This window comes from Pyxicephalus adspersus, chromosome 8, assembly GCF_032062135.1.
Source record: "Pyxicephalus adspersus chromosome 8, UCB_Pads_2.0, whole genome shotgun sequence".
In the NCBI taxonomy this organism is placed as follows: Eukaryota; Metazoa; Chordata; class Amphibia; order Anura; family Pyxicephalidae; genus Pyxicephalus; species Pyxicephalus adspersus.
The window spans coordinates 20,563,930-20,589,244 of NC_092865.1; the positions used below are offsets into that span (position 1 = coordinate 20,563,930).

The window sequence follows — 25,315 nt, forward strand, 5'->3', positions numbered from 1 at the left end:
GGCTGAGCTGTGTGCAATCCTCTGAACGGATGACACAGAGCAGCCTGAGATCCGTGCATCCGAGGATGAGAGCTGCCGAGAGCTGGGCGGGGTATTCAAATCAGCTGGGCGGAGCAAGTTTATATATGCCTTTTATATGCCCTAAATTTATATATGCCTTTTAATGCAATATACATAATTTTAACTTATTGGCAGTGCCTTATTCATTATGTGTTTTGAGTGGCTCCACTTTGCTTATGTCTCTTTTTTAGTCCCATTAATCTTGCTGTTTTTTAAGTGTGAGCTGCATAGCCATTGAGTACCCAATAAAAATAACCTATTGAACTACCCTAACCTGATCATAACTAACATTTGTGATTTCATTCAAGTTTTTTATGTGTTTTGGCAACATAGCCACCAGTTCCATGGAAGACCATTTATTTCAAGCATGTAAGGCTACAATACACTGGAAACGAAGTATATACTGTATCTACATAAACACAAGCATAGGATGCAAGTATAATTATGCTGATCACTATTATTTTTAAGTGAAAAAGTGAACTGAATCATATTATGAAGTAAACAGATATCTTGAGTAGTATTTGGTTGATTCAAAGAGATCAACAGTAATTATCTTTTGTATAAAGCCAATGCTTTTTACTGAACTCTTCATTCATCCAAAAAGTTCAGTAAAGCATTAGTTATATACAAAAGATAATTAAAGTGCTGATCTCTACAGATACATAAATGAGGAATCAGTGGTTATATACTAGAAATATATGAAAGTAAGTGAGCATTACATCTTTTTTTTTAGATGTGTATGCTCCTAGTTCTTACAAGCAACTACACACATCTAAAGGTATTCCCTTATATTCTAAACAACTTTAAATTCAGTGAGCTATGTGTCTATTAAAGTCTTTATCATGCAGTCGGAAGAGTTTTTAAACTGCCAAAACCTTTGATGATATCGGTTTAGCTCTCAAAGGGCATTCAGAATAAGGAAATGCAAATGAGGTTATGTATTTGGCAAAAACAAACCTCGCTTTACTTTGAAATGTATTAAAGCAGTTTTAGAGTGTTAAAAGTGTCTTAATGTTTGATAGCTGAACCAAGGGCTGTTCTGTATACGGTTTGTAAATTGATTGCAACATATGTGACAACATGTGTTATTTTATTCCTGCAAACCATGCATGCCAATCAAATTTATAACGCAGGAGCAGCAACTGGCATTCCTTTTTATGGCTGTTCTTTTCTGCCTGTTGCTTACACAACATCTCCAGATTATAGCAGGAATGATCAGTCACCTCTCTGCTGACATAATTGAGAGCATAATATCCCAACATGTATCAGCCTTACGTGGAGCCCAGGAAAACTGCAACACAAGCTCCTTATCTTGCCTCCATCCTCTATATTTTCCATTATTGCTGATGGCTTCTCCATTCAGCTGGTCAGCGAAGCATGCAGCTTATGAGCATCCAGTGACATCAAATCATTCACCTGAACGTGACAATTCTTTCACTGTGGCAAACAAAGGCTTGATCTATTCCATCCTTGTCCGAGGTTCCCTGTCTGAAGGAGAGTTGATCTTTCGCCCACACACTCCTCATCCCATCAAACGCCATTGATAACCACTTTTAAAAAGATCTTTTCTTCCTCATCAAAGGCAACTGACACAAGCTCAATCACACCCGTCATGACTTTCAAAGATCTTTTTAAGTCTTGTCATATGGAGGTAGACAAGGACACAGCCTTCTGCTGTAACCAGATGATGAACAGAACAGCTCGCAGACAGGTGAAAAGAACTAAAATAACATTTGGCCTAAACCCAGTTTAACAGCTCTGCAACTCTTGCCACCAAGGGACATCTAGGGTTGTGTAAAGCACAAATTTATCAGCACTTAAAAATGTCTACTGCTGACAGGCCATTAGCACCAGTTTGTATTTAGTGTAATAAAGTAGCCAGGAATAAAAAAAAAAACAAGTCTTTACTGGAAACAAAATGACTTACAAGATGTTTATTGCTTGCATTAATTTTATGGAGCATGGCTGTAAAAAAATTATCTTATGGGAAATTAAGCCTAAAAAGTGTCATATCGCCAGTCAGTGAGTGCAATGATCTCCTGGCTGAGGTAACACAAGACTGTAAAGAAAAATGACAGCTACATTTTTAATCAGTGTGAGAAGCAACTCTGCTGCATATGAACTGAGATAAGAAGGAGACCGAAAAAAAAAAAAAGAAATCACTTTTACTTTTGGAAATGCTGTTGATAAGTATTCAATAATGGAAATGCATTAGTTCTTGCACTTTGCATTTAAACTGTATGTAAATCCAAAACTTATTTTGTTAGTGTCAAATAGAGTAGGAAAAGGTTAAAACCCCTGTCAGGGTATTATCCTGTCTGTGCCCCACTAGGGAATTTCTCTTCTGGCCTAAAGATGCAAGAGGAAATAAAAGAAAATCTCTCCAAAGTTTTATTCCCAGAAAGTTTAAACCAGAACAGGCTCACATTGTTGAATTGCCCATCATTTCCTTAGAGACCCTGCACACCAAGCCAAATCAAGATGGTCTGTCTCCCTAGCAGGGATACAGACAGCAATAAAAAAGGACAAAGCCTAATCTTTCCCAATTTTCCAATCAAAAGCTCCTGATAATGATCTGTGTCTGGCATATTTCAAACAGCTACACAACACCTGTCAGTCAGTAGACTCCACATGCTGGCATTATTGGATAATTTTCAATCACTATAGATTCTGAATGAATAAATACTACATATAATGTAGTATATCTATTTATTACACAGACTAAACAGAATTTGAACATGTTAAAGTAGACCTACAATTTAGTGGTGCAGTTGCAATAAAATGCTGCAGCACTAAATTGTAAGGGAATCTGCACTTATATTATATTACTATATATACCTATTGATCCTTCCAAAGAAGTCAACTTAACGAAGCTTCCTCTGATGAAGTGAATATATGCAACCAATGCACACTGTTTCCGAAGTAGAGCAGAGTTGCCACTTTTTAGGAAGCAAGCACTACAGTGGAATAAAAAAAATGTTGCAGGGAGCATGAGTATCAGCATTATAACTGCTGGGTCACAAACCTGTAGTGCAGTGTTTCTCAACCAGGCTTCCATGGAGCGCTCAGGTTCCACCAGACGTTTTTAGGGGTTCCATGGGCGAAGAGCAGTTGGTGACTCTTGGGTCAATTTAAATGAAACTAATTTTCTTTTTGACTATCTGTAAGGGTGGCAGCCTTCCCACTGGCCAGCAATGTAGGAGACATTCTTCCCACTGACCACCACACTAATATACATTGAGATGTGTATTTAGTAGGTATATCAGGGGTTTTATTTTAAGGGGTTTCCTATGGTAAATTGTTCAAGAAACTGCTGTAGCGTGTCAGTTAGCACGTTCCAAACTAGTGCTTTTTGCTTTTTTTTTGGATTGACAAGACTGCTGCTGTTGCCCACCCACTCTGATCTGTCCTGTCTAGGAAGGGAGCATGTGAGACACAAATAAAGGAGGATTGGCTTGGGAAAGGTAACAGATTTTTGGTTTCATAAGGCTTGTGCATCACATAATACCTAGATTTGGTACTTAATAAGTATTTTGTGTGGTGAACAATCATGCAATTTATAGAAATCTTTTAAACACTATATTGTATACCCGGTCAAAAATAAATTACTGGAATTACATCTGTCAGTTAGTCACACATGCTAAAGTGGCAATGCACATAAAGTGTGAAAACATAAAGATTCCTGTGCACAGCAATGACTGATCCTTATTAAAAAAAGCTCTTACACAGTGGAAAAGATTTACACTAGATTACTGCACAAAGCATACCAGGATTCAAGAATACACATGGCTCTTGTACGTAGTCAATATTTGTTTATCCCAGAGTTCAGCTTTTGTTTATTTAACACAACAATATTGTATTAAATGAATGTTTTGCATACATGGATTCTGTCAAATTCCAACCTTAGATATACCAGTGGACCCAATTAAGTAGATCTCCTAGCAAATTTACAATCTGTCAAACTATGATTGAAATGTTGTTTGGGACTGTGTATGGATAGCTAATTTGTGAATTAGTTGTCAACAATATGTTACAATATGCACACAAAGACTTATGCTACATACAGTGGGTAGTGTGTGGAACAGCTGTTAAAATACCTTTGGGGTGAAACTAATTTCCCAGCCATCAATAGGGAACACAGGAGGTTCCCACTGCACTTCCACTGAGGTTTGAGTTACATCCTTAAACTGTAGTCCTCTGGGTGGAGAAATATCTACAAAAAATATAATTAAAAAGTGGAAAAGGTTATAAAAAACAGGGCAAACAAGTGCTTTTAAACTGACAACTGGCAAAATATGTAAAAAATGAGGATAATAAAAAAAGGTTCCTTTTTGCCTTTGTAAATTTTAAAATAAATTTTAAGCCACACAGAATATGAAGGATTACTCATGGAAGATAGATATTGGTGTTTATTTTAAAAAAATGTCCTTGTGGTCTACTTCAATTTCTATTACTTACTGCTGCCCACTCAACATACACAACCTACATGTTATCCCCGGTGTGTTTTTTTCTATATACCAAAGCATTCACGGAAACATTGATGTCAACCATTCATTATCTCAGGGGTTACTGCATTCTTCCATCCATGCTGATGATGTTAGGCTAAGAAAATCATATGAGGTACTGTAAAAATCCTGTCTTATGCAACCTCTAGCAAGGTACCACTCAAGCCAATATTATCTATCTTGTCTCATGACAGGACTACTTCTGATAGAGATCTGTGACCTCTATGTGGTTTCAGCTTCAGTTCTAATTGAAACAGTAAAAGAAAATGAAAAATGGCTGTGTACATGAGCCTTTATAATTTATCATTGTTTTAAATCATAGCAATTATTCATTTTATTCTCTGTTATTTTACAGTGCAAATTTGAACGTGTTATTACAGAATTGGAATAATTTATTATGAGACATTTTTAATGAACACAGCCAATTTTTTCCTATTTTTTAAAACTTAAGCAAAATCCTATCTTACATTAACCAAATCAGTTAGAGCTGTCACTTTTTTCTAGTGCAGCTAATAAAGGGTCAAATGACACCAGATTTGCTGATACATCTCCATAACCTCAACCCCCACCCTCAAACCTTCCCCAGAATCAGGATTTTATAGATGAGTTCTAATGTGTAAAGATGGCTGTGCTATAATGAGAATCAGTTCTCAAAAAACAGCAAAGCCTTAATTTTGTCTGCTTACGGAGTTAGCATAAAGATAGATAAATGAAAACATGAAGGATCAAAGTCATTGTAAAATGTGGGAAAAAATACACGGCTGAGAATTTTACTGTATTATATTCTTTAAGAGAGTGGCGGTTTACAAGGAAAAAATTGTGCAGAAATAATAAAGACAGTTATATGGCTCAATTGTAATTCCATATTAGAACATTGTGTATCAAGTTGGTAATAACAAAGCACACAACATGTCAAGAACAAATACATTTAAAAAAACTGTGTAACAGAAATTTTTAAAATATAATAATTATAAGAACAACAACAACTAATATAGTTATTACAATAATTTACAATATTATCACATTCTTTAATAGAATTCTAAAACAAGAGATGATACATCATATTAATATAAAAGCCAAGTTAAAAAAAATATATTTTTAGATTGGAGAAGTATTAGAAAACTAGGCAGTTTTTTTTTCTGCCATCCAGAGCCAGCTCTATTGGAGAGAATTTCCATTACTTCCTCTCCTGCTGACAACAATTTCACTAGACTTGAAGTGAGAGAAAACTGAAACAGGAACATAGAAATAAAAATCTGAAAGAGGTTACAGCCTTTTCAAAAAAAGCTGAAGGCTTTTGGAAGAAGTACTGAGACAGGGTGCTGTGATGTTTTCAGAAAGTTATCCAGACCCTCTCACCCCCATGATCTGTCTGCAATGCATAGAGAAGCACAGAGTGATATAGTTTACCACTGACTCCAAAATAAAGTACTGTATGTAATAAAAATAAAAAAAGTTTAGATAAGTAGGAAGCCAGGGGTGCAAATATATTCAGTTTAAACTCTAGTGTTAAAACCAAGAGTCTATGTATATTGTTGAGACCTAACATTTGGAAGTTACTAAAGTAACTGAGAACTTAATGAAATTGTAAAAGGTGACAAACACTAAAGCCATTCCTTCTTTAAGTATCAACATTAGCATGACATCCCTAACAGGAAAAGGGATACTTTATATGTATAGCTTATTAGGGCTCTTATGTAAGTCAATGAGAATAAATGATACTTTGTATGTATGTGTATGTCTGTTATGCATATGTGTGTTATGACTGTCACAAAAGGTAGAGTTGAATCCTTCACTGAACTTTATTTCTCCCTGAGAGATAAAAAAGTAATCAGATGAACACTGCTACTCTATGTGCTCCCTCTTTTCCTGCCAAAACTGCAGCTTTATGGCAGTAAAATAAAAACATCAGTGGTCTAAATGGACTTAACATACCAGAGATCAGAGCCTTTGTCTGTTTTCTACACTGCAGGTGCTGATTGCAAACCTGGAAGTGCTTGGAACCAAACACTATCATTTACAAAGTCCTAGTGGTTCCATTGTGAATGAGAGCACTAAAACAGGCACTCCACATACAGCACTGTGGATGTTATCGACAGACCGATGTCAAAGAATCTATATTTATTTTTAACTGAACTGTTTTGCTAAATCTACAAAGCAGATGATCAATAAAAAAATATATAGGTAAAGCCCAATTTTAGGTATTGTTGGTGGGAGTTTAGAAGTACTGTCAGGTTTTACAGCTTTCATAGAAAATATACCTCTTAGTTCCTGGCTTGAGAGAACTTTTACATACACTGATACCTTGAGAGTGGTTGAAATTAAGAATCTTAACTAAAACCCATGTGTGAACATTTACTTTCACTATGCAATCCCAGCTATTGCAAATTTTTAGTACCTTTAAATACTCAGATATGTACAGATGCTTTGAACATGACTGAATAATAAGGTGTACATTCACACAATTTTTGAGTAAAGGTTGGGTCAATGACACAGCATATAGAAATATGCTTTATTGTTTGTCCCAAATATTAACAATTTCCGCTTGCACTTTAGAAAGTGAAGGGAAATTTCCACTACACAGACAGTAATAAAAACCTAACATTTTTTTTCTAAAACTAAAGAAAAAAATTTTTTTTTACGCTATTGGACTTTTAACAGCAAGTCTTTCTGCAGTTGATCTTTTAGTTTTGGTAGTCACCTTCTGGCCTCTTATATTTCTCAGAAACATGATTGTTGAGATTTCTTTGCTACAGTTCTTCTAATGTTATATCAAAGAAAACTTGGAGAATTTAGAGGAGATATCCTCACAGTAAGTGGATGTAACTGGGGTTTCAAGAACAAAGAATTAACTGTTAGGTTCCAAATAGAGCTTTGAAACTAACTTTCCAACATCCACCCAAAAGCTTACTATATTTTCAGCATGTATTGGATGTTTAAAGCTGAACTCTAGACAGATCTAAAACACACATTGAAACACAAATCTGTAATCATTATTAGATTATCAAATATGTTTTTATTTTGAAGTGTAAGTGTAATCTGATAGGAAGTGACAGAGAGTTTAACTCATCGCTCTGCTACTCCTCTGTTCAATTTCCAGTCATGAGCTGGGGTTGGTCCTGGACAAAGCTTAGGCTCAGAGGAAGTAGTTTAATATATCTACCTATTAGCGTGAGACAGAATAAAGTTGCTGCTGGTAAAATCACTATATTGAAGGTGGCCATTGCAGCAAAAGCTGGTTTTGTTCTGTTTTAAATGATTAAGCAGGCTCTTTGACTGTAGCTGTTTCCATATAACATGGATCATGCATTGCTGATTATAGACACTCACGTGTGGACATAGTGATGCTGGCAGGTTCGCTGGTGATGTCACTAATGACAGAGCAAACACTGATATTGTAGGTTGTTCCAGGCTCCAGTTCTCTAATAGTGACTGCACTCCAGTCTCCAGGGACCCTTTGCTGTAATCGCTGTTGCTTTCCCCATTCTACCGGCACTGCAGGTTGGTATGAGATGACATACTCTGTCACAGCAGATGTTCCTTCCCAGGTCAGGTCCATCCAATGATCACCAACAGCTGTCACTGTGAAATCCACAGGTGGGGCAACTAGAAAGAAAAAGTAATAATAACATAAAGCATAATAACTGAAGGTTTAATTGTAGTTGTAATTACACATATATATCAAGTAACTTCAATAATCTCTAAAGTTTGTAAATGCCTGGTGAAATTGAACATGAATACTATGTTGGTATTTACCATTTGTACATGCCAACACACACATTTTGTTAGTATATTTTTCTCTTTGAATGAAAGCAGGCTTAAGGACATGCAGTCCAATTGTTATTAAAATAATGTACATGTTTTACAAAAAAAGATTTCCACTACCACCAACCTTGCTACTTCTATGTAGCAGAAGTAACCTTTAAAGTTTTCTGATAAATTCCTGGAAACATCAGATGCCAACAGCCCAATGTTGCTACATGAAATTTGGCATCAATGGCTTCCCTCTGCATATGCATTCCCATTTTACATATCAATCTAACATATCAAAATGCTGCACAAATTGGAATTTCATCATCAGGTAAGATGTATTACTAAAACTCCCTGATAACTGATGCTAGGCCCTTTTGCCAGCTTCCTTGAGTCTGAGCTCCTAGTTTCTGTTAACTCTGTTGCCACATGGATTTATTATTTTTTTTATACTATTTACTTCAACCTCAGCCTGGTAACCGATCTACTCTTTGCCAGATATCTGCATGACCTCCACATGGAACCTTATAGTGCAGCCTCCTTGTTCCTGATATCCACTGGAAGTCTGATCCTGAGAGCCCCAACCTGATGTCTTCTAGCAGGAAAGAAGCATGTTGGTTATTGGGGATACTGACCCATCACCCCTTAAGGCGTGCTCTAATGAAAACCAAGTATTACCGGTACTTAGACTCCATGCCTCAGAGGAGCCTGGGTTACCTGCCAGTGGCATTTCATACCACCTGTAAAAAGTCCTTCCCTTACCAGTATTGCATGGAAATAGAGCAAAGTCCAGAAAAGTTCAGGAATGAACACTTATAATAGAGTGAGTGAATTTCTGTTTTACTTAAAATTACTGACATTTACACTTTTCTCTGTTGAATTGTGATGCATTTCAGTAGTTCATATTTCATAACTAAAACTGGTTTGGAGAAAGTCTGGTGTTACAGAGTTTTATAATAGATGGAAACTGAGGAGGTGTGCTGGACAGATTAGAGAGGATCAATGATATTATCATCCTCCCAAGATGCATCTTGAAGAAATGTACCTTCCTATACAACCCATTACCAGGAAGTACTGAGGATTTTTTTCTTTTTCACAATGTAAGATTTTTTTTTTACTTCTGACTGTGTTGTAGAGCCACCCATGAGACTGTCTATTGTTTACTTTAGGTCCGATATAATGAGAAAAAGACATGCTTCCACTGCTGTGCTAAAATCACTTACCCTGACAGGACATCTATTTCAATTCTTTTCACAAAATAAAAAATGAAGTTTTTGCTGAGCTTATTTGAAATGTTACTAATTACTGCACTGGCGGTATTTCCTGTGTGGAAGAAATACACTTTAAAGAAGAGTTATGGGTACAATTGCTTAATGCATTGTTAAAATTGCTGGGGGATGTACTAACCTATTGGTATACATTTTGACACTTTATTTCTATATCATTTTCATAATAATCTATTAGGGTAATCGTGTAACATAAAAGCTTCTGCCAGGCCATTCTGATCAGAAAAAGTGCCAACACTTCCAGATCCTATACATTTAAATTGGCCTATTACTATACTGCATTGCCTCCCAGTTCCTCAATTTCCGTTGGTTAATCACTATGATGATCTGCCTTAGTGGCCAACAGGAATGTGTTAGAGGTGTTTAGGGTCAGGCAAACTTGCACACCACTAAAAGTATGTGTATGAACTTTAACCAAAAACTTTTTATGGTAAAATTTCATAATTTAAGCAAAACACTGCCACCTTCATTGGCAAATAAGTTTGATGAACTTCTTTAGGTGACAAATTCTTTTAAAGTTTTGCTTTAAACATATATTTATCGTAGAGACATTGGGCCTGTTTTATTAAAGCTCTCCAAGACTGGAGAAGATACACCTTTATGGGTGAAGCTGGGTGGAATTTTTAAAAATCATTTGCTATTTGTTAGCAAATGTATTCAATCCTGGACTAGATTGATTTCAGGTGTGCTGGACCACCCAGCTTCACCAATGGAAGTGAATCTTCCCCAGTATTGGAGAGCTTTATTAAATCAGGCCCTTTGTGTTGATCTACTTTGCTTGTGTCTCTTTTTTACATACCCATTGAGCACCCATGGTAAATAGCCAAACAGACATGTAAACCTGATGACAGCTTTTGTATTTAATCCTGCTCTGCAGTTATACACCTATATACGGATGTTGTATACTGGCCCAGGGACATGAAGTATTACTGAATCTAGCCAGAAAAGGAGATTGTTGTCTGTCGTAGGGGACCTTTAAGGTGCGTACACACTTCCAATTTTTATCGTTCCAATCGAACGACGAACGATCGATTGGGCAAAAAATCGTTCGTAAAAAAGTAACCAACGACGCCGACGAACGAGGAAACTCGTTGGAAACGAACGACCGGCGGATCGGATTGGACGACGATCGTTAAACATCGTTCATGTGTACGGTCGTTCGTTGATCGTCCATGTTCAGAGCATGCGTGATGAACGAACGTCCGTTCACTTTCCTGTCGTGCACATAGTTCCTCTATCGCTTAAACGATCGTATCTATTGTGTGTACAATATCTACGAACGATCGTGTCGTTATCTCTATGTGCAGGATCGGTGCTATACGATCGTTCGTATATATCGTGCATGAACGTTCGTCGTTCGTTTTCCAACGATAATAATTGGAAGTGTGTACGTAGCTTTATTCTGCTCTTCAATCAAAAATGCCCCTGTGATATGTATTGAGCTACAAAGTCTGAGATACAAGCAGAGTACAGATAGCAACTCAGCAGTCTGCAGTTCAGTAACCTAGAAAAATTGTTCCATTAGCCTTGATTCTGTTTGCTTTGCAATACAATATCATTCCAGAAAACAAAGACACCCTTAATGGACTGGCTGCTTACAGTTTAATAAGGGTATTGATTTTTGTTTGGATATGTTTATTTATACAAGTGGGTTTAAATAGACAAGGCTAGCATCAAGTTTTATATTAAGTGGGAGATTAGACTCTATAGGAGTCACATTAACCCTCTATTGAAATAGTAATTTGAAAAACTAACTTGCTTAGCTCTGTTTTATTACACTATAGGTAGTATAAGCAAAGCATAGTGACTGCTGCTTGTCCTAAATAAAAGGCCTGGACATGGGGGAAGACAAAGCACCTTTACAGCCACACACATGATGATGTGTGACGCAGATTTGGGGCAGGTAGAAAACAACCGCTAACCTTATTGGACTTTTGGGCCTTAAATGCAGGACTCCAGCCAGAATACTGTTACTGAATGAAAATTTGAAAGAGCTAGTAAACTTATACTAAATCTAACAACAAAAGGTAAACCTACAAGGTATACTACAGGTATACTACTACTACTACAGGTAGGTATACTACAACTAACACAAAAGGTAAACCCAAAGCACATCTGGATTTGCACAAAACGGAATTACACTGAGCACCAACATAACATTACCATCACCATAAAACACTAATGTAACGGGAACTAAACAGTGCAATAGGAGATCCTATACTCACCACCAACCCACCAATGTAATGGAGGATTTTTAACTTACCTCCATGTAAAAGAGGTATTTGCATTGACTGCCATTGTAATGGGGTATTTAAATATAAAATAATCTAACAGGGGCATGGTATTGACCACAAGTAAAACTGGGACATTAACACCCACAACCACCTTAAAACAATTAAACTGACCACAAATGTATAGGGGGTTTATAATAGGGGAATTAATTTAAGAGGGATTTCATATGGCGGGGGGCTTCTGGATTAATTTTGAGGTTTATATCAGGGGCACTGATACTGGTAAAATATAAAAGGGCTGCACATTTCTAGGGACATCTATAGCAGGATGGTTCCTCAGATTATGTAATTCTGATTAGATGTCTGGCTGCTGGTGCAAGTTGGAAGAGCATGTCAAACTCTTCCTGCAGAATTCCACGGAACAAATGATGTGATAGCTTTGTTCCAGAAATAAATTTCTGTTCTGTTTGTTCACTTGATATATGTAGGTAGTCACAAGTCTATCTCAATCCATCTCCAGACTTAAAAAATCCCCTAATGTGTTTCATGCAACTCTTGGGCTTATTCACAGGGGCAATAGATGCGTTCACATAGGGGGGGATTTAGTGGCTGTATATGAAGGTAATGCATACAAGGAAAATGGTGGTGCCTAAATATAGGTAAAGCTGCTCATGAAGGAGAATGACGGTGGTAACTATGACAGGAGTTGATTACTCTGTAAAAATTCTGTGCAGTTTCAGTGTGATTTAAAAATTATTTCTAGCTGGTATCAACTGTTTTGCAACACAATACGCCTTTGCTTGATGCTATAATGTCTTATTATTATTTACTGGGTGATATGGCCTACTTTTGTGATGTGATGTCATTTGATGTAGTTGTGTGATGTTGTTTTGAAGAATGTAATTTTTTCTTTAAACCATGTACATAACCTGCATATATTTTTTTTTTCTTACTTGAAATGCGCATTTAGCTGTTGATTGCCTTATTTTCTCATGAATCATTGCTGACGCATTTTGGAGCAACCATAACTCCCTCTTCGTGACTTGCTACATCTAAAAAGGGAATGATGTTTATTCCTAAATACATCGAGCCCTCATCTTCTCCACTAATCTTCTAGCATGGGGAAGATGGGGGCAGATTTTATCAGCCACATTACTAGTAGTAACGCTTTTGCAGGTTGACACCGTACCTGGCCATCAATGTAGGTGGGTCGCACCTTGATCCTGCACAAGTGGATATACGTAAAGGAATTTGTTTCTGTCTTAGAACTATCGTCCTTTTCTGTGGATAAATGGAATCTAAAACTGCCAGATTTGCAGGTTGATTAATGGCAGAGTAAGATTTTCTGAAGCCTGCATGCTGTGTTGCACATATGAACAGTTGTGGCTATATATCAATGTGATCACTTTTTTTTAAATAAAATCTCTGTTTATCGTTACTCTTAAAGGTGCCCTTGTTTCTTTCTTTTTTACATTTTTTCTAATCTCATTTTGACAAATTGAATGTGGTGGTCACCATTGAATAAAGACTTTATAAGTATACTATCCATGGTTGGACATTTTTGCGCTTATTATATGTAACAGTGTTGTACAGCCAATCACAGCAGCGGCTGCTGCAGTGCAGGAAGCTATAAAATGAACTGCTGCAAAACCTCTGGTGTGTTGACTCTATTTAATCAATCAAGGGGTCAAGGAGTAAAGCACCAATGACTTGATGGTGCCTGCACAATGCCTTAGAGGCTTGTTATCTAAGTTGAATTACACAAACCTGTTCTTTTCCCAGTTAGGGCATAATAGCTGATTTGATGGACACCTTCTTTTGGCTTCCACACCACCCTATTTGTGTTTTGAGCCCATTTTAATAGTCACACCAGGCTGGCTCTGGGTTGGAGCTCCCAACCCAGAAATAAAGATAAATTAAATTACAGCTCATTAGTTCTTGCTGGGCTGTTTGCTATTTTAGTTCACAGGAACTGAAATGGGAGATAAAATTGTTATCATGAAAAAATAAAACCAATGTAGCCACCACATCCAGGGACAGGTAAGCTGCATAAAAGTATGTTCTTGGGTTAGCATGTAAATTCAGCTCAGCCCCCACTGCTACATGACAGCGTTTGGACATATAATCGGCTGCTTTTTGAGCATTGAACACTACATTGTGGAATGAAGAAGCAAGAATATCCAATGAGCAAAACACAGATTCACTAAAAGTTTACCAATGGAGTAATTTTGCCTTGAAATCCACACTATACAAATTACCAGTGGAGTAGAATGGTAACATTAAAAATATATATGAGGGTATCTGTGAAAAAAGTGACTGTTATATATAATTCTGCATGGCTGTCCCTATATCTCTCTGCATATGCACTGCATATTACAGTCGATTATAACTCTGTAAATATAGAAAATGGGAATACTTTGTAATGCTCCTTTTCATTTCGAGCCAGAAATTGGATATTCCACACATTTGGGACTGTCTCCTTGAGATCATGAAGCACAGCTTCGTCTTCAACCTTTCACAGCTAAAGTTCTACTCCCCCCTTCTACTCCCCTAGTTGTACATTGTGAGTGACCCAGTGGTCACTTGGACAAAACCTCTATTCTATAGACAGGCTCACCTACACTGAAGATCTTCAGATCAGTCTGTGCCGCTGAGAGGAGAACAGAAAAAGCGGCATTGTTGGGATAGAGCCTGGAGGACATAGGTTGAAAAACCCTGATTGGTACAACAAGTAAATTCTTCAACCTTTCTTTTGAAAACATCTGAGACTGAAGAATGAGGCACTGCATGAAAAGTGAGACAAACTGTTTCCATTCTTTGATGATCAGAGGAAAGGATGAAAATGACTGCTTCTGTCAATTTTCTCAAAGATTGCTTTAAAATCCCAGTAACAAAGTCTTTTAGCTGTAAAACTCAGTCAAAATACCGTGGACAATTGTACTGCTCTCTTCAGATTTCATCCGCTCGTCACCCAAGTACCACTGATGCTGCCTGGCCTGCTGGAAAGTTGTGCCCTGTGAAAATGTCACTCATATTTATAATCCTATTTGCTTTGAATCAGAGCAATTTAAAGTCAGTTTCTATTAATCTTTTCTCAAAATGTTGCAACTCAAAAAAACATCTGCAGGAGAGATTGAATCAGGAAAATGTAAGCATTACCAAATTTTAAAACACTTCCAGATGTGATGTCTATTCCTCAACAAATTGAAAAAAATAATTTATTTGCCATATCCCTCATAAATAGCATAAAAAAGTAGAAATGACAAACAAATGGCAAGCATCAATTATAAAAATATAGAAGACCTTTATAAATTACAAATAAATTCACACACTTTTACAAAAAAAGATAAAAAGAACATCATTTATTTATCTTAAGTGGCACATCATCAACTAACAAAGGACAGCTATCCACACTGTTTCTTATTTTCTTGTTGCATTTCGCAGATGGAACCGCTTCCTCAGGGGATAGATAGCAATATAGCAGTGTAGTACCCAATAGCCTTGATGTAATTTCAGCATAGACAAAGGTACACTAATTATGATAACATCAACATAGGATGAACATCGGCAGCATAAGTTTCAGATCAGAATGCAGGATTTTGAGAAAAAAGCTTCCAACAGACGTCTGACATGATGCACCGAAGGCTTACAGGCATGTCCCATCTTAATACTCCTTGTATTGTTTAAATACGAAACTGTTTGGATAGTTGTCCTTTGCTATTTGATGTGTCTCTTAGGATGACTATAGTATGTGCTTTTTATCTTTTTTGTAAAAGTTATTTGTACTTAATAAAGGTCTTATATATTTTTTAATTGATGCTTGCCAGGAATTCCTTACTCTTGTTTGTTAGTCCTTTATAAATGTTTATTTTAAAACAACCAATCAAAACTAATGTGCGCAGCAGAGCTGTATGAGTAACATACATAGTCAAGCAGACATTTTAACATGCTTTTAAATCTGATACAGCCCAGATCTGGAGCTTTCCTTTTATTAAAACCTGCAGATTTCAAAAAAGAAAGAGATATAAAAAACTATTCAACATATTCTGCACATTTATGCAGTCTTCTCCAGAGTTGAAAGAAAAGGACATGATTCAGGTTTCCAGAGATAATTCATAACCAAAAAGAAACCACCTATTTTATTTTTGTTCTTCGCAGTGGTGGGCTGCCTAGCATACATTATGTAAAAGGTAGCTGGATAAAAGCACCACTCAAAAACTCGGGCTGAAACATGTGATATAAGAGCCTCAAGTCAGGGACAGCAGTAAGAACTCACACAGTATTTACTTTTTCGATCTCTCAGTCCAGGCAATAATTTCCTAAAACCTTCAGCCCTGAAGAAGGGGGGCCCTTTTAAGCTGTGATTTGTGTTGGCTTATAGTTAATTAAACATTATTTCTTTTTCTGGACATTTATTCACCAATTTTCTAGCACTCGCTATTTTTACCTTTATATATGGCACATATAATGGCTAATATAAGTCTTTAGAGTGGAGATAACAATAATAAATGGTTTCTATTGTATTGTTTTATTTATCTAATATGTCATAGATTGGTAAATTAGTTACAAAAAACAAGAAAAAAGTATATATAACGCTACAATCAATAGAGATGTTCTTCTGTTTGTTTTTTTCTGTTGTACATTTTTACTATCCATATTTCATATTGACTTTGACTGTTTTGTATAAAAAAGTACTTTTCGAACCATTGCTGAAAAAACCTGTGGTTTGCACTAACAAACTGAATGTTATGAAATATTGACAGCTAAAGCAGCTTCAATAGAAAAAGTTTTGCCATAAAGCAGCATCATGGCAGAGTGGTTTATGGAGAGTAGAACACATTCCTTTGACAGAGAGTGTGCCTTGAGGTAATCCAATTTATGTCAAAAACAGTTATATTGCTATATTTTATGCCCCAGACAATTTTTCATATATCTTTTGGTTTTAGGAGCATTTAAAATCCAAGTCGATAAAGCATAAAATACAATCTGATCCAAAATCAAAAGGTACTTTGAAACAATAAAGTGAAATGAAATGGGGGAAAAAAGCAATAATTTTCTGCATTCTCTATAAGTTTCAAAACTATATGCATGTTTTTTTCAGTAGATTTGTCAATCTATTTTTGCAAGAACTATATTTTATATACTCTGTAAGCCATGCCATTTTCTGTAATTAATTGCTCTTCAAAGGCAGTGAAACATAAAAATGGGGTAAATGATCAAAAGGCATGGCTATAACTTTGTAAGTTTATCTACAGGAGGAATACATAAGGCAGTAATACAGTTTTAACAAAATCTCAAAAAAATAAAGAAAATTAAAAGTTCTGTTTTTTGAAGACATGATTAAATTAGGTACATCAACTAACTGCTAGCGATTCCAGTAAAGGAGTCATCACTTTCTTTCTGTGTGCTTTCTTAAAAGACTTTTCCCTCCTGCTATTAATATATGTATTATGTTGTTTACCAACATTCCAATAAATATGCTTAAAGCTCTTGTGAAAAAAACCTTATCTTACAACATAATAGATACAACACAGCAGTTCTAGGGTACAGTACGTACACAGCTGTATATATACCTACTGTATATGTTAAAGCCATCCAAAACATGTTTTATTGTTTGGAGTTGGAAAGAGCTATATTCAGTGTCAGGTTTTAAAACCTGTTTGAAGGGTACAGATAGAAGGAGCTGGATCCACTGCTAACACAATTTTACAGTGTAAAGTAGCGTTTACTGCAGTTAGACAGGGCCTAAAACAATCTTTCCACCAAAAAGACCCATGAGTCTTTGCTTATGCCCTGTTGGAGAAGGCCAGGATAAAAGGTAAGTAAATTACCTGCTTTTCTAACTTGGCAAATTTTTTTGGTATTTTTTTAGTGTTTTATTTATTTATTTTTTTATTAGACATGAAGGAGTGGGGGTCTAAATGATATGTAGGCTTTGCATTAAAATGTAAAACCCAAGCTGTCCCTGACTTCAGAGCTCCCAGCAACAATCTGCTCCTTCTGAATCTCCACGAGGTAAACCGCTAAAGCGCTCAAAAAGGGTTGATCTCAACAATCTCTCCATAGGATCACTAGACAAATGACCGCTTCCAAATTACACCCAGTGTAAAGGGACCTTGGTTACCTCTAGTCGTCTAATCTAATCCAGTTCTACATGCAAGAATCTCACCTACAACTCCCTATTAGGTTATGCTCCTTCAGTTGTCCACCAGGGGCACTTCCACATTCCAGATTACCTAATTCCAAATTTGAATAAACAATTGTTCACACCAGCAGGATGAAAAACTCAAATTACTTTACAAGCACAGTTCAATAATTCAGCCATTAAAGCATGTAAAATTGAAAACAATTTCAAACTTTCTTAAACACAGGTCTTGTTTGCTCTGTTCAGAATTTTGTTATGCTAAACTTCAGAGTTTCATAGAGCCTGGGAGAATATGGCAGATATACTGCACTCCCCCATGTAAGGGTCTTCTACATAGTCCAGCTGGTCTGTAACCTGGGAGCTGTCAAAATCTGCTTTTTACTTCACCCACGACAATCTGTCCACCTTTCTTACCTTTGCGTCCACTTCAGGGTATACACATCTGCCCGTTAGAAGGGACCAAACATAATTTGATTAACCCCTATATCAATTATGCATGATAAATAATATAGAGCCGTGATATCTAAAACATCTAAATCATGTTCCTGTAAGTCATAGGAAATGAAAGAACCATAAAAATGTTGTTATAATTCAGAAATATTATTGACTCAAAAATCACTGATGTGGCACATTTATTTTTATCATCTTGAGATGTGAAATGCTGTCTGTTTCCCTGCTGATATATCTTCCCAATTTTTGTCCTATATGACACTTGAACAAAAAAAAAAAAAACACAACAGAGTTTATAAAACCAACCTGTCAACAATAACAAAAATATACTTTTGTTATTCCTGAAATATTTGCCCTTGCTTCCTTTTTCTGTCTGACACCCATCAAATAGACAGGAAGTAAAGAGAATTTTTACCATTTTAAAGAGCAGTGTTACAGACAGCAGCAAGTAACTTACAGAATGTCTTACCTAAGCTATTAAAAAAAATGTAATAATTGATAAATTCATCTATTAAAATCTATAACATAATCTAGCCTTACAATCTGCTTTCACAGGTCTTAATATTTTCCACTCATATTTTCCACCATGTCTTTTTTCCATTCTTCCATCTTTAAATGAAAAATGCATATTTTTCTTTCCTTTCCTAAGATACAATTTCTGCTTACCAAGCATTACGGTTAGTATCCCCATAGCAAAATAACAGCGAACATGAAGGGAGCCCATACAGCCTTTTGCATCAGGTGTGTAGTAGAGGAAATGGACCACAAAAATGGGTCTCAAACAAAAACACTTGCATTCGCTGTAAATCAGTGTACTGGATCATAAACAGCAATAGATGTGCATTTAGTAAACCGCACCTTATTACTAAGATGGGAACTAGTCCTGACACAGTAAAAATAGGTACCCATAAATACAGTAAAAGAGATAAGCCATGCATATGGTGAAAAATTATAGGTGCTATGTATTAGTTTCAGGATGCAGGGGAGGTGGTGCCACACAGATGTAATACCAGGTTCTGAACATTCATAGAAACAAGAGGAAAGGTAATGATAAATACACCCAACATACAGGGCAAGAAAAGTGCTACTGTGCAGAATACAGAAAGGGGAGAGTTACTAATAAATACACCCAATGTGCAGGGTGACAGGGGAAGAAGATTATGAAGTGTGCCTCCCTAAATTGTATCAGGCTGGTATCATTTAGGCACCACAAAATAACATCCCTCATTGAATTCAGACTGTAAAGCTATGTTCACACTGATAATGAGGTTGCAATGCGGTTCCTGTTTCATCATATCGGTGAACTGCTGCCTTAGTGGAGATGGTATATGTAGCAGCTAATCGCAGCAGCCCATTAGAAAATTAATGCAAGTGAATTGTACTGGACTACTCACTGCTGCCTGCTATCAAATGTGCAAGTGGCGCAGGAGCCATATGCGATTGCTTGATCATGCTGCAGATCTGTACTTGGAGTTCACTGGTAGGACACTGGAGCAGATTTGGTGATTCTTGCCTAGCTGCTCTGAGGTCCTGGAATCTGTAGTTGGCAAGACACTGTTGTAAATTGCAATATGTTGGCTATTGCAATATGGGTACTTCTGACAGATTCCAGGAGTGTTCCTGCCTGTGAGGTTGCACTAGATTCTACAAGAGTAAGTGAGAATTAGGACCCCACAAAATGCAAATGTCTGTCTGGTCCAGCAAAATTTTTGTTGTAAGGGATCAGGGCCGCATGCCCACCAAATGGCGTAGTTTCTGTCCTATGACCCCCTTTGTGGCACAAAAATAATTTTTGAGTAAAGCACTGGAGTCAGCTAGAGGTTTTTTCCAGTCCTCCAGTGGGCAGTCTTGTCTGCTTGTGAAATGAACTTAATGTTCTAGTTCTAAACATTAGGTAATACAAGTTCCTATATACAACTGCATACAAAGTACATAGTTAGCCCCGCCTCCTATTACATCTATTGTCAGCCTGCCCTTCCCTTTACTCTGTAGTTAGCCCCGCCTCCTATTACATCTATTGTCAGCCTGGCTTTCTCTGCACATGCACCAGGAAAGCATAGAATGATGTTGAAGGAAAAAAATGGGCAGGCCAAATCCTGGGACCTGTCATGGGGTAAGTGACAGAGCATTTCTTCTGAAATAAAATAAGTGAACCCTAGTGAGAGTAGTTGGTCTAGAGGTGTCACTGCACTATAGGCAAGGGGAAGGCAAGAAATGATGCTGAGGGAAAAATAGGGCAGGTTAGGTTAAAAAGCCGCGCCTCCTCTTTCCTCTGTACTGAGCCTCACCTCTTCCTACCTCAAACAAATCCCGCCACACATTTTACTTGCTCTGACATTTCTGGTAAATAGGTGCAGCCTGCAGGAAATAGGTGAGCCCTGAGGTAACACTGTATACTATAGACACAGGGGAGGAACACAAAGATGATGAAAACATTGGATCAAGACAAATCCTGGAGCCTGTCATGAGGTAAGTTAAACAGCTCCGCCTAATATTAACTCTGTATTTAGCTCCACCTTCTTTTCACTCTGTTTAAGCCACACCTCCCTGCATTGTATATTTGGCTCTGCCTCATCTTCACATTGTTTTAGCCCCGCCTCCTCTTCCTCAGTATATAAAGATTGTTCCACACATTCTCCTTCCTCTGGCATCTTTTCTGATGTAAAACGGGTGCGGCCTAGTGGCAGTGGGTTAGTCCTGAGGTGTCCCTGAAGTGCCAGTGTGTACTAGAGGCACTGAGCAGCCATAGAATGATGCTGAAGAAAAAATGGGGCAAGCCAAATCCTGTCCTGAGGTAAGTTAAAGAGCCTCTCCTTTTCTTCCCTCTGTACTTAGCACCTTCTCCCCTCTTACTGTATCTAGCCCCACTTTGTCCTCCCTCATGCAGATTTCTCCACATATTTTCCTCTGTCTGGAATCTGTGAAGTAAAATAAGTGCAGCCTATAGGGAGTAGATTAGTTCTGAGGCAGATCAAATCCTGTCATGAGGTAAGTTAATGAGCCCCACCCCTTTTCCCTTTTAAATTAACCCCTCCTCTTTTTAGCCACACCCATCTGTCTTGGTACTTAGTCCCACCTCCTGTTACCTCAGGCAGGTCCTACACACATTTTGCTCTCTGGCCGCTTTTCTGAAGTAAACAAAGTGAGGCCTAGTAGAAGTAGGTTAAGCCTGAGGCGTTCCTGCGTTATCACTGTGTACTGGGGGAGAAAAGGGCAGGCCCCAACCTGTAGAGTGACATAAGGTAAGTTAAAGATAAATACCACATAACACTGTAGGTAACATTGAAAATAAACAGTAGGACATGTTCATGCAAAGGTTGCTAGGCCACAGGGGCCCCAACTAAGGGCCACAGCACACCAGAGGTTTGTAACAGGTTCTGCTTTCTCAATATCTCCTGTGTTGACTTGTAGCTGGTTACAGAATGGCTTCATTCATCCTTCGCTCAGAGCTTGCATTACAAATCTCTGGAATTGCTGCGACACAGACTTTCATTAACAGCACTTTAATTTCCTTACTAGAAGCAAAAATGCTAAGGAGAGCGGTGAGACACACTAGAAATATGAATGTAATATGTGTAATCCAGCAGTCATTCAGATAAACTGAGAAATTATTAGGGAGCTGAGCAGCCAGGTGGGTGAGGCACTAAATGCAGATTTCTGTGCCCCCCCTTAAATCTCCGACCTAAAGCCAACCTCCAACTTCACCCATACATAAGCAGCTGCCACACCAATACTCACCTCCTACCTAGCACCGTCCCTCTGCAATTGCTCTGCAATTCCCTCCTAAGGGCTGAGTGCCACAACCCGTCCTTAGATTCCAATCTAAACTCATCATGGAGAAGACAATAAAGGGAGGTGTTCTATAGTAAGCTAAGCAAGGCTAATAAAAGTGCACAAGTCAGACAGGATTTCTGGCAGTATTAGTGGGATTTTTATTAGGAAATGGTCCACTTAACAGACTAAAAGGAAGCCAATTAATTTATTGGTAAGTTTTTAATAGACTTTGAGACTATTTATTTGTTTAATTTAACTTTTTCAACTTATTTTCCACCATGGTGGTCTGTGTCTGCTTCCGTACTGCAAATATTGGAACATCCCTTAACACGGAGGTCCACAACCTTTTATATACCTGGCAGGACATGGACCACCCTGGTTGGCTGCAGTCTTCACTGTGACAGGAAAGGTCTGTGTCCTCCCTCCTGTCATTTTGTTCAGCCAATCACATAAGTCAGCTCCTCTCCTCTGTCATATCGTTCAGGGAATCTCACTAGCCAGCTTAAGTGATTGGCTGAATGAAATAACAGAAGAAAGGACACAGATCCCTCTTGTCACAGAGAAGACTGCAGCGGAGAATGACTGTGTTCTGGTTGGGCAGAATTGTTGAAGACCCCTTCAGTAATACACATAACTCCACATATAAGATTTTCCTCTCATGCCGTACAATATAAACTGTCACAAAATAAAACAAAGGTGATCAAACCAATAAAACAACATAACAACAACAACAACGACAAATATGACTTTATAGTACTAAGAGTAAACATTACCCTACAAACATGACCTGATTGCTTGTTTAAATCAGTTTAGTTTCATCACAGGGATAAATAATGTATCAATCGCCTTAGGAGTTATCTTGCACATTAATCTTGTGTACATTATGTACATTTTATGAATAATACATAAACTAGATTAGCAAAAGTCATTTAAAAATATTACTTTATCTTAAACTGTCTGTTTGGAATTGCAAACATATTGTAAAAGGTCATGGTAAAATAAACATGGATCAAAATGCACTGAATAAAGTCTTGTGTGAAAGCTTCTGGGATAACACCTTTTATATTTTCTATATTTCTGTTTTCTATGGTATTTATGTTTTTGGTTTCTAGTTTTCTAAAATGTGATGTGTTTAGTTCTGTGCAAGAATGCTAATATGATGTCTAGAGCTCACCGAACCTTATGTGATCGCAATTGCCTATTACAGGGATGTTGAATCTAAACTGGTTTGCCGCCACAAGCCGCCTAATTTCCATAGTATCTGTTTCATACGTACTGATTTCTAGGGTAAGGGCCTGTTTCCACTAGGACATTGCAATAATGAATGTTGTTCTATAAAGAAAGCAGCACACAAGACATGCATGAATGTGCTGGGTTGCTATTCATTCTTAAATGCTCCTCAAACACACTTTGAGAACACACTGCAGCACAACATTCAGATCTGCACTTCTCTGCCTTGTGTTTTTAGTGTAATGTGCTGCATTGGTTAGCCCATGTAGAATGGTGCCATTCTGAGAAGAGGTTTACCTTTAAGGATAAGATAAAACATTTGGATTTCTAATCGCTTTTGTTCTTGGTGACAATGGTTATCGGTACCATTTGAGAGCATGAATCTCTCCAGTGAAGACAGACCACAATAATTATCTAACAAGGGATCTAACCCTTCACCACTGTATCTAAATAAAAAAAATAGTTTTGGCTTTCTATGCACTTAAAGAATATGAATTCCACAAGTAACATATTTGCTGTCAATTCTTATTTTTCTTATAGGACTGCATGCATGGACATTTACTTTATTGGAATAAATTTCTCCACATTACAACTGACCATTAGCATTGAAGGACGCAAATCATTTCAGGTGAACTACAGCCTTACCTTCCATCTTCCACCAGGCTTCTTTAATGTACTAAAATTACTCTGATTTCACTGCTCACAGTCAGCTTCCCATACAGTGCATTTAAAGCTCCAGCAAATCAGATGGAGTCTGGCATATTTTCTGGTTAATAGACATCCTGCATCATCCAGCCCTTTCCTCCCGAGTCTTCCAGACAGTTTTATTAATTAGAATGTCAGTCCAATTAATCATAGAGAGTATGCATCATATATGGACACATGGAAGGTCAGCATGAGGCACAGTGCTATATTCTCAAGAAGCGATGTACACCACCGTGTTGGCCCCTACCACCAGTCAAGATCCACCTGCACTGCACAGAGAACCACAGTGACTTAGTGATAATGTTACTGGGCCTATGGTAAGGAATGTAATGAAAACTTTTTTTGTTTTTTAAATGTCATTAGCATGCTGATATATATTAGCAAAATTAACTTTAGCTTCAAACATTTGAAAGAGTGACATGATGTACATCTGTACTCATCACTTTTTCACTTTGCTTGCTTGTGAATTTGGATTTTTCACTTGTTTAGTTGTTATAATTTCATTTTTATTTATACAGGCCTCACTGTTGTGTGAAGCATAGTAAAACAAAGTATGCAATCATAAAGTTTACTTTAATTAGATTAATCACACAAAAACCCAGAAAATGTACTTTATACATTACCCCATGGGTCTGGTTTATAGTGAAATCAAGCACATGAAGTAAACTTGTGTAAAATTCCAAAAATCCTTCCTGTTAAGGATTTTTTTTTAAAAAGAATGTCACCTGCAGCTGGCTGGAGTTTCTTTTTAGATTTGTTTTCTGCACCACTTCCCTTTACAGTTAGAACTTGTAAGCACATTGTATTTGCAGTTTTCTCAAAAAATTCCTGTTGATCCTTCCACTTTATAAAGCTTCCTTAATAAGATCACAACACTGAATTCAGAGCAGCATTGTTACCTCCATGTAGGCTTTGCCTTTTTATACTACAGTGACATCAGAAGAACTTACAGGAGGCATGGCTTTTGGCAGATCTTTAGTCCGAGCCCTAGGCCTAGTCCTGCTCACTACTTTCTAGATTTATAGCACTGCATCTGTTGCATCTGTTGAGACTCAACTACTGTGAACTACATCGGCTGTGAGGCACAAATAAAGTAGGATTTGTCCTAACCAGGGAGATAAGGGTACATTTTCTTAATTTATAAGATGTATGCAACACATAGTAACTAGATTTGGGACC

General features: G+C 37.3%; 1 protein-coding gene across 3 annotated transcripts in view; it reads right to left on the reverse strand.

Annotated features, from left to right (window-relative positions):
* The window catches only part of TNR (tenascin R), a 304,192-nt gene that overhangs the window by 85,890 nt on the left and 192,987 nt on the right, over window positions 1–25,315 (reverse strand). For all 3 annotated transcript variants that reach the window (XM_072419731.1, XM_072419729.1, XM_072419730.1), the window contains 2 exons: window positions 7,896–8,171; window positions 4,158–4,273 (listed from right to left, as the gene is read on the reverse strand). In XM_072419731.1, the coding sequence (XP_072275832.1) occupies window positions 4,158–4,273; window positions 7,896–8,171 (392 nt within the window). The remainder of the gene's footprint in view (window positions 1–4,157; window positions 4,274–7,895; window positions 8,172–25,315) is intronic.